Source organism: Microcebus murinus, chromosome 10, assembly GCF_040939455.1.
Source record: "Microcebus murinus isolate Inina chromosome 10, M.murinus_Inina_mat1.0, whole genome shotgun sequence".
Classification (NCBI taxonomy): domain Eukaryota; kingdom Metazoa; phylum Chordata; class Mammalia; order Primates; family Cheirogaleidae; genus Microcebus; species Microcebus murinus.
In genome coordinates, this window is record NC_134113.1 from 81,570,483 (window position 1) to 81,580,907 (window position 10,425).

The window sequence follows — 10,425 nt, forward strand, 5'->3', positions numbered from 1 at the left end:
CCATAAATTTTAGTTGAATACATTTAAACCAGAGATCCTCTCTTTATGTACTCCAAACTGAGAGAATATAGAGTTCTTTGGAGCAAGCCATATGGTAACTCTCTGCATCATTTTATAACAGTAATGAGTTTTTCTTTCTCCATGTAATATTATAGTTATCATGTGGCATTGTTCAATCTAAACACTTATAAAAATCACAGAATTTCAGTGGAAATAGGTGTCTTGGAAGTGATTTCTTTGATTTGCAAGATGAGGAAACCAGTTCTGTACTTACAGACCACACAGGTAGCTTTTTTCAAAATCCCAGCCAACAACCTTTATGAATTCATGAGAATTAAACCATTTTACCTTCCAGGCAAGCGTATTATGGGAGAGAACAAGATGTACGATGCATTTTAGTCATAAGGCAGCCCTATTGAGGAACGTTAACCTGAATTTAAGGTGTTGGTGTCAGGGAAAGCCAGAGTACTTGGTGTGAGATACTTGGTAAATTCAAGGAGGATTTTAAATGCAAGTGAGGTGTTTTTCATGTGTTTTGCTGAGATGGTTTGAGCTATTAGGGCCATCGGAAGATAGTAGAATGGGTTTTGATGAGTTTCTTTTTCTCCAGGTTTAATGGAGCCTCTTTTTCTCTTTAATAGGTTTCAGAACCTACTGTGGTCCAGAAAGACATTTGTGGACAACATGAAAGTCTATAACCACAGTTACATCTACATGCCTGCCTTTTCTATGAAGACAGGAACAGAGCCATCCCTGCGGGTATATTACACACTGTCAGATGTCGGTGCCAATCAAACAGTGCTCTTTGCCAACCCCAACTTTCTGCGTAACATTGGAAAGTTCTGGAAAAGTAGGGGAATCCATGCCAAGCGCCTGTCCACGGGACTTTTTCTGGTGAGCGCAGCTCTGGGCCTCTGTGAAGAGGTGGCCATCTATGGCTTCTGGCCCTTTTCCATCAATATGCGTGAGCAGCCCATCAGCCACCACTACTATGACAACGTGTTACCCTTTTCTGGCTTCCATGCCATGCCCGAGGAATTTCTCCAACTCTGGTATCTGCATAAAATCGGTGCCCTAAGAATGCAGCTAGATCCATGTGAAGACACCTCAACCCAGCCCACTTCCTAGGGACAGTGGAAGAAGAAGGGACTGAGACAGGGTATTTTTGTTAGGTTTTCTATGTGATTTTAAGAGGGAATGGTCAGGTGGTTCCATGGATTTGCAGGGGCCACTTGGAAAAAACAAGAAAAGAACAACAAAAACCCAAGCAAAACTTTGCTTTTAATGTTGGCTTAGAAGACAAATAAGAAATGAAACATCTCATGAAACATTTGATAGCACATGGTGGATTTGCTAATAAAATGCTGATGAAATGCTGTTGGTAAAGCACATTTACATGGTTCAAATCTAGACGATGCAGTTCAAAAACAGGACAAACTAGGCTGAGGAACTAATCAAGGTAGAATAAAGAAAATGCCGGGGCAAAAGTGTTGCTGATTATCAACACAAACTGGCTTAATAATAATAATAATAATAATAATACTGATAGTAACTTGTCTTATTAAGACTGGCATTAGAACAATAGGTTTTTAAAAAAATTATTATTTATTTTTGCCCTATTTAGGGGCAGTGGGTGGGTGATGGGGTAGATTAAAAAAAATCTCTTACTGAGTAATGCTACAGCTGATTATTGTGATTTGTTGAACCATGTCTATATTAACTACAGTTTCCCTCTATTTTTTAAATTTTAAATAAGAATTGCTTCTTCCTCTTTTGTCGAGTCTACTTAGACAATGTGAAGCATTGTTGAATTTAGACTGTGTTGATTCATAGTCTGGATAACATGAGCCACTTTCCGTCTCAGAATTTAGGACATAAACCCAGTTTTAGGTCTGCATTGTGTAAGCCTGTTTGCATTGTCATTGTTATTTTAGTGCAAAAAGACTACAAATGGGAGTGCATTATTTATTTGTAAATTGCCATAATTGTCTTCATAATTTAATGTTCAGAAATGAAGTAAAGCACAATGATGAAAAGCTTAGTCTCTGTGGAAGACAGACCAGAAGGCGAATCCCTTTTCTATCCACCATGGTATCTTCACTCCAAGATAAAGCATATGTCTGCACACATGCAAGAATACATGTATACATGTACACACCCACACTTACACACACACACAAAGTTAAACAAAACTCATTCCTGCACAACTATGAAAGCTGAACTCATACAACGTGTTATGGTAAAATTTTAATGAATGTTGGTGAGCTGCAAATGTGTTATGTCCTGTCCACTACATGCTGAAATAAAATAAGCCAATTTCCTGGTTGCTGTGCATGATGCCCATACAAGCATGAGATGCAAGTCTTATCCCCAGTAATTGCCCAGAATGAGCAGCATTGTTTTTACTCATTCTGACTTTCCCCAGAATTTCATGAATGGGCCCAGGGTTGAACATGGTCACAAAAGGCATCGTTTGTACAAGTAAGGGGTTATGGATTAGTAGCTATTTATTTCCTTGGTAGCAGTTAGGACTGCTTAGACATCTTGTTTCACTGGCTTAGACACACAGCAAGAAAACTCTATAGACAGAAGCAGCCAAATGTGTTTTCATATAAGAGAAACGTAGACAAAGCCTCTCCTTGTCTTTGTGCTTTGGGAGGTCATAAGCTAAAAGGAGACACTGGAACTCACTATCTTTATTCTTTTAAATGTCACCAAAATGTTGATAAAACTGTCCCAAAAATTCTACTTCAATTTTAAAGGGAGAAACTTAGTATAGCATATAAATTAAGACAGGTGACATTTTTTGGTGGGTGAACTTACATGACTTCAAGATAACAAAGCCCTTAGAAAAATTCTATATCATTGGAGATATAGGCAATTTGTAAATGCAATTGAATATTGAGGCTATTAGAGAAGATAGCAGTTACAATATGACTGGTTGACATAATGCAGCTTATACTGATACTTAGAAAGTTAAGAACTTGAGAATATCAATTCTAGGCAGAACTGGTTTGCAGTTTTGATCCTGTATGACAATAAAAAGGTAATGAGAATGCCCTGCGGGTGAGCTGTATTAAATATTCACTTTATGTGTAACCCTGAATATATTTCCTCTTTTGAGCTATTGTTATTATTTAGTAGTTACCTAAAAAAGGAATACATTTTTCCCAGTATACCATTAAAATGTATAAAGGGCTAACAAAAAACACATGCAAAAGTGAGCAAACTATGTGTCACTCATATTAGTGCTTTGATTGCTAAAATTATTAAAATGTAATTCATGAGCTCCATAAAGCCCATACATCACAGTTCCATTGAAAATACTATGTGGAAATTTTGCATCTTGTTACGTTTTCTGGGATAAATTCATACAGTAGACATCTCCATAATGTTTAGGCTATAAATTTGTAAAACTATCCCATGTGGCTTCTGAAAAGCACAACAGAAATGGCTGATACTGGTAACGTTTGATTAGACCTGTGCTCCTCAGCTAGGGTGGTTCCTCTCCCCTCTCTGGTGTCATTTGGCAATGTCTGGAGATGTTTTTCATTTTCCCGGCTCAAGGGTGCTGTTGGCATGTAATGAGTAGAGGTTAGGGATCCTGCTGATTGTCCTACAATGCACAGGTCAGTCTCTCTTATTTTGGGAGCGTGTGCCAAAGTGCAGGTGAAAGAGGGATATGAAAATGAGAGTGTTTCCTTCACCCGACTCGAACACCCATGAAACCACCCCTTGGGGAAGGGAAGGAAAGGGTGTCTGGAGACTGTCAAGGTCCTAGGTCTCACAAATAACTAGCTAATCTAAAACGTCAATAGTGCCAAGGTTGGAAAACCCTGGATTAGACCAAAGGGGAATTTCGATTGTTCCACATTGTCTTCACTTAAGGAGACACACACATGTTCACACCATTCAGAGTATGACTACGATTTAATGAAAATCTAGGGTAGATTGCAACTTGGCATTACTTAATAGTGACAACTCATAAGTATGCCCTACATATGCTTTTTTCCATGGTTGGGTAGATAGATGTTTCTAAACAAGAAACATCCTGTGTGTGTATGTGTGTAGCATCTCTATCCTTATTTCTGCGTGTTCCTAAGTAAGGACTTCTCTAGGGCTCTCCTGCAGAGTACTCTGTAATTCTCTATTATTATTAAGAGGTTGAATTCTAAACTCCCATCATTTTATCTTGTTTGTCTGAAATTAAGACCTTCGAAATTGGGCCTGGTACTTTGCTGAATTTGGCCAATGACATTTTAATATTACTAAGCCGAACCCTTAAGGTTCAGCTCAGAAGACATTCAGGCTAGGACAGACACATTCAATAAGAAAATATTTAATCACTTTTGGTGCATCTGCCAAGAGAAAGCATCACTTTCTACCATCGGACTAATTTTTAAAATTGTTTTTCAGTGGCAAAAATTAGGTTGCTCCTTGGGGGCAGAAGGAAAGATGGAGAGACTGAAATGAGCATCTCGATAGGACTTTTAATTTCTATAGCCCCAACTTGAGAATGGCACTGATGCTAAAGAGCATGAATGAGGGTGACCTCTGTTTAATTTTAATCACACCTCAGGAAAATTAAGATTGCTGAAGGATGAAGTCATCCCATAAGAAAGAAAAATAGTGTGTTATATGAAAAATTTTGATGTGGAAGAGGACTCCTACATACATATGCTTTAAATAGAGTATTTTATCAAAGGTTTATACAGCATTGTTCAGCTAAACTGAAAAAATCTCACATAAAAAGTTAAGGAAGTGCTCACTGGATTTTGTTTCTGTGCAGTTCACTTTTAGCTATCTTAACAAAAGTAGAAAGTAAATTATCCAAAGTGGCAGATGTTCAGACAATACCATGTTTGCCTTTGTGACGTCTCATGCCCTTCTTGTGGCTAACAATTTGTTTAGGCTAAATATAACTTGTACCTGAAGCAGTCTGGACAGCGTGACTAAAAATGGAAAATAACTGAAGAAATCCTTGGATTTTAAATTTACCAAAATATTACCAAAATATTCCCAGATTAGTCAAAAGCTTTACACAGATGATCCAAAATGGAAATATCAATAATGTTTATTCTTGTCAGCAGCTATTGTAGTTTTATAACTTAATATATACAACCTCCTATTTCTTTGTTTAGAAAGTCAGCCATCTAAAGTTTTAATTTCTATGTTTGCAAAATACTGACTTTGTGAAAATTTTAACTGACAAATCCTTGTTAGGAGGGATCTAAGGGGAAAAAATGTCACCAGTCCATGGAAAACTTTAGGAAATGATTATTTTGTCGTGTAAATACTTTCCCGCCGGAACCAGGTAATCATATCTGCTCTATGTTTGTAGAATTCCAAAGGTCAAGAGCTGTAAGGATTTTTGTGTGAACTTGAGGACTGAGAGTAGTACTGTGCTTTTTATTTCTTTATCTTCTTAGTATAGAGGTCAGTTCTCAGATTACATGACTTTGGGTGGGCAAACACCAGGGGTGGAAATGGGTTGACAGTTTCAAGGGCCCTGCGCTCCAGGTCAAGGCTATAATAGAAGTAAACGTGGCTAGCGATTTTGGCAACTTCATTCCACTGTGTGCTAGGGAGACGGTGGGGCAAGTGGAAAGGAGGAGATGGCCCCTTTCCCCAAGCATAGAAAATGTCAGAGAGGTCTATACCCTTGACCACCTATCTCTGTCCTCCCCCAGGGGAGCCAACTTGGCTGTAGGGTTGAGCTGGTAGCATTGTGACTAGAGAGGTGGTGTGGAAATTTGCTGAGAAGCTCAAAATTTCACACTGCCTTAAATTGCTTTGTTTTTGCTTAAGCATGTGTTCTCTAAATGTAGGTGTGTCCTGAGACCGAGTCACCCTGACCTAGTTATGGCACTGATGGTGATTATGAAAAGTGGAGCTTTTTTCCCATTCAGATGGATTTTTTTTTTTTTTTGAGTCTTTGAAGCTAAGGAGACCAGCAAATATTCCACCAGTTCCTACAGAGCTTCTTTGAAAGCCCTGGAGACTAACTCACAGGAACTCTGAAGCCCAGTGTCTGTTTATAAACTCCTAAGTATGAGGCCACAATATTTAGGTTGAGCACTATAAAATGTCTATTTTGTAAGTGGGAGGAGACTTATATCTATAATTGCTGTAGCTTTTTTTTTCTTCCTATCATAAAAAAAAAAAATGGGTACCATCTGCTTTCTCCTCCGCCTAGGCTTGTCTTTTGAATTTTTTTACATACATCCTAGAGGTGAGAGATTGAAACAAGTGCATGAATGGAAAGCTTATGCAAACATAACACGACCTCTGCTCATCCTTTCAGTAAGGAAAAAAAAATACATGCTTCTGTTTCCTTCTTCTCATTCTCTTCTTTGTGGTGCCAGCATTTCTGATTTCTTCTCTCTCTCTAACACATAAGGAACAAATATAATGTTATAAATTGACTTATGAGACCTGTGAACATTTGCATGGTAGCCAAAGCCCATCACTATAACTTTTTAAAGCTCAAAAGAGGAATTATATTGTATGGTCACTAGTCTGTGTTCCTATTGATCTCTATATTGTGCTAAGATCCTTTCTGATTCTGTTTTCCTGTTAAAGCTGTGGGATATAATCAATGATGCAAACCTGTCTGGAACTTTTATAGAATAACATCCAAATATATTGATCCTGTTTTTTTCTCTGCTTTTATGTAATTAGACTTTCTTTAGATATTTATTTTAAAACCCTATGCTTCGCACAATACCAGTAAGCATCTAAGAGATGTAATTTAATCCAAGACAGAGAAAACCAGGAATCAGATAATGTCTATTTTTTTCTCTGCACAGTAAGAGAAACCAAAAATTATAATAAAAAAGGGTTTAACCGAAATGACAAAAAGAGGTAAAATCCTGGTTTTCATTTGAAGGGACCATCGGAAATGAGCCCAGAAGGCAGTTCAGCAGAGAGCAAGGAAGAGGCTGTTGACCTTGAGTGCAGTCCCAAGAATGGAACCTTTTCAAAATATTTTAAAGGAAATACCTTGTCATCCAGTTGTTATGGTCAATGATGAAAAGATGCTAGAGGAAGCAGTGGGCGAGCCAGATGGTGAGACACTTAGGAAGAGAATAGAAGAGTGGCACCTGTTTATCCACTTGGACCTTGACGGTCTTAAGGCCCCACTCTTTCCTTCCCCTCCCCAGGAGGTGGTTTCCTGGGTGTTTGAGCTGGGTGAAGCAAACACTCCCATTTTCATGTCCTTCTTTCACCTGCACTTTGACCCACATTCCCAAAGTAAGATCATTATCTAGATCTCCTGTCATGATGATGCAGTGACAGAAGAACGTGTCACCTTTGCAACATGGTCACCACATCTACACATAGCCGGAGTTAGAAAGCTGTAGTCCCCTGTTCCTACAATTACTTCAGTAAAATCCTTTTGTACACATTATTACTTAAGTAGGCATAGTCTCATTTTCTCCCATGTTCTAGTGTACACACACACACATACACACCTTACCTTATTTATGCCAGTGGAAAAGAGGGAGATGGTGGATTGGTTGTGGGGGGCTGGGGAGTGACAGAGGATGCCTTAACTTTTTCTGGTGTGCCCCCCACTTATGTGTTTCTGTCATGCACCTCTGTCCCTTTAGAGATGTAACCATGTCTGTTTCAAGTTGTATCTTTATCATCAGCAAAGAACTCTTATAAATGTAGCAAACGTGACTATTTTATAGAAACGCACAATAGTACATAGGCCTTGGAGAAGTCTGATAATAGGATGTAAATATCCTTTGTTGATGTAGTACAGCCTTTTGGTAGGAAGCTCCTTAGGTGGTAGCCCCAGGAGGATTCATAGATTGAATGTTTGTTTCTCTAGCAAATTATGATATTCATGGGAAGCAAGGAATCAGTTGGTTGCTGTTTTTCATTCAGTCTTAAGCGCCAATCCCATGGGCTTTCTTTCTGTTATGTTACTATAGACACCCCCCTCATAATATATGAGATTTATAATTTAGGATGATTGATGGCTACTAGGGTACATCATAGTCAGAGACTTTAGAGAGAAGGGAAGAGAAAAGGCAAACATAGTTCCATTGAAAAGCCTGCTTAATCTTTTAAGAGTCTAAGATATTACTAGAGCTCTAGCTAGTTACTATTCAGTATAGTTGGTTTGAGAAGTGTTGGGGGAAGAAAATGTTTCTCTTTGGTCTCTTTAATTCTATTATTGCACATTGTATACTATGCTACCTGTGTGCAAACTGTTTTCTCTGGAGCCAATTCTCAGAGGCTGGAGGTAAGGAGAAAACAGAAAAATTCAAATATTCTTTTTTTTCTCATATAATGTAGTCTGACTATCAAGTTCATGGATATAATAATTCTGGAAAAGAATATAGATTAGTCTATAAAATTGAAATCACCTTCGAAGTGTATATGGAATTGCTTCTTTCTATTAAAGCCAAACTTCATGGGCAGAAAACACGGGGAAAATCAATGCTCTTCATTTCCTTTTTTTAGAGTTTCATATAAAATGTTGCAGGTAAAAAAAAAAAAAAGTTTAATTGGTACTTTTTATTGTGTGACTTGAAAAATAGTATCTATCTCTGTTGGTTCTACTGAGTTGTTTCTTTCCACATAACCTAAATGCAATGTCACGAGAGGAGGTTTGCTGTAAAAACATGTCTTTTTCTTTGGTGTGTTCATTGTAATTATGGCTGGCAGTGAGAAGGTTCAGTAAGTCTCAATTTCTCTACCTCCTTTACTTGGAGAAAACTTGGAAACATACCCTGTGAATAAAATGATTTTTTTTAATAGCATGTGAAGTCTTTTTATTTGCCACAATTGAACGGGTAAGGCTCTTTTCCTGTTCTATTCCTGCTCTATTTTGTATCCATACCAGCTACACTGATATTGTTTTCTCACAGATGAAAAGTCATGCTACCTAATGAAAAACTTATTCTAGAAATATTGAATTATAATTGCTATGAATAGAATGTGAGAACACTATTGGTACCTCTTATGCAAGTGAAAGGCAATGTTTGTTGGACAAAGTAGAAAGAAAATTGAGCATTTGTGTAATATCATTAATACAGACAAGCCCACTTTCTCTAGTGATAAAATTTTTCCTTTTTGTAATGAGTCAATATCAGCATATATGTCCCAGAGTTAATACATTCCAAACGAGATGCGGAACATTTAGATTCCTCTTCTGCTCATATGGGTGACTTTGAAAAGCCCAAGTGTGCCTTCTTATCTGAATTATTTAGATAATTGCTTCAAACTCCCATTTCCCTTGGGCTCTAGTGGCCTCGTTCTGCCAGATACTTTCTCAGAGGGAGTGACATCAGAAAAAGTGACCTTGGTCTGTTCTTTATCATATATTTCTTCTCAGAAATTGATCAAGGTACTTTGTACAGATCTCCTTATTAATTCTCTGACTTCATTCTAACACAATAAGCTTTTTGGGCTACAGCTATTTTAGGAAGGGACATTTTATTACCAAATGGAAAATCTACATGGTGTTTAGCTGATTCATTTGAGGGAAGAAAAAGTCAGAGCTGTAGTATAAATGTGGGTTACCCTAACCTATTCTCAGACCATATGAGGAAAACAGATTTAACTTGTTGTCACCAACTATCATTAAGTCAAAAAAAAATCTAGAATTTTCCAAGTCCTGCTGTTCTATTGTTTCAATGTAAGCATTCAGAAACAGATATTAAGAATCCAAAGGCATTAATTACTCAAGAATTCTAAACCTAAACCTAAAGGAAGGATAATTACAAGTCATAGACTATATTTTTGCTTGAAAACTTATTATTTTGGATATACAGTTAAATTCTTGATGATATGAACAATTAAAAAAGCAGGATGATTGAATTCATTTATAAATGGTATTGTCCAGTTTTCTGGGCTTTTGAAAATATAAGAAAACAAGCTCTTTGTTCTTTCTTTTATACAGATAGAGTGAAAGTTATTTCTTTCCTTCACAAGAGTGGGGGTTTCTGGGCATGAATTTAAAAAATCAGTATCAATGTTTGGGAATTTTTTCATGATAAACAGTGCAATAAAAATTAGATTGAAAGATAATCAAGAGTTGATTGAGCCAGGACAGTGGCACTCATGTAATCTCAGGGCATTAGGAGGCTGAGCCAGGAGGATAGCTTGAGGCCGGGAATTTGACAACAACCTGGCCAACATAGGAGACCTCCATCTCTAAAAAAAAAAAAAAAGAAAGAAAGAAAAGAAAAGTAAAAGAGAAAAAATTAGCCAGCAAGGTGGCCTGCACCTATAGTCCAGCTACATGGGCGACTGAGGCAGGAGGATCACTTGAGCCCAGAAGTTCAAGGTTGCAGTGAGCCACGATTGGGCCACTACATTCCAGCCTGGGCACAGAACAAGACCCTGTGTCTGAAAAAAAAAATGAGTTTATTGGTCTCAAGATAGACATCAAACAAGAAGATCCGA

At 37.6% G+C, this 10,425-nt stretch overlaps 1 protein-coding gene across 1 annotated transcript in view; it reads left to right on the plus strand.

Annotated features, from left to right (window-relative positions):
- The window catches only part of ST8SIA1 (ST8 alpha-N-acetyl-neuraminide alpha-2,8-sialyltransferase 1), a 165,372-nt gene extending 156,600 nt beyond the window's left edge, over positions 1–8,772 (plus strand). The window contains exon 5 of the mRNA XM_012785488.3: positions 642–8,772. Coding sequence (XP_012640942.1) covers positions 642–1,128 — 487 coding nt within the window. The 3' untranslated portion in view covers positions 1,129–8,772. The remainder of the gene's footprint in view (positions 1–641) is intronic.
- The last annotated feature ends 1,653 nt before the right edge of the window (positions 8,773–10,425 follow it).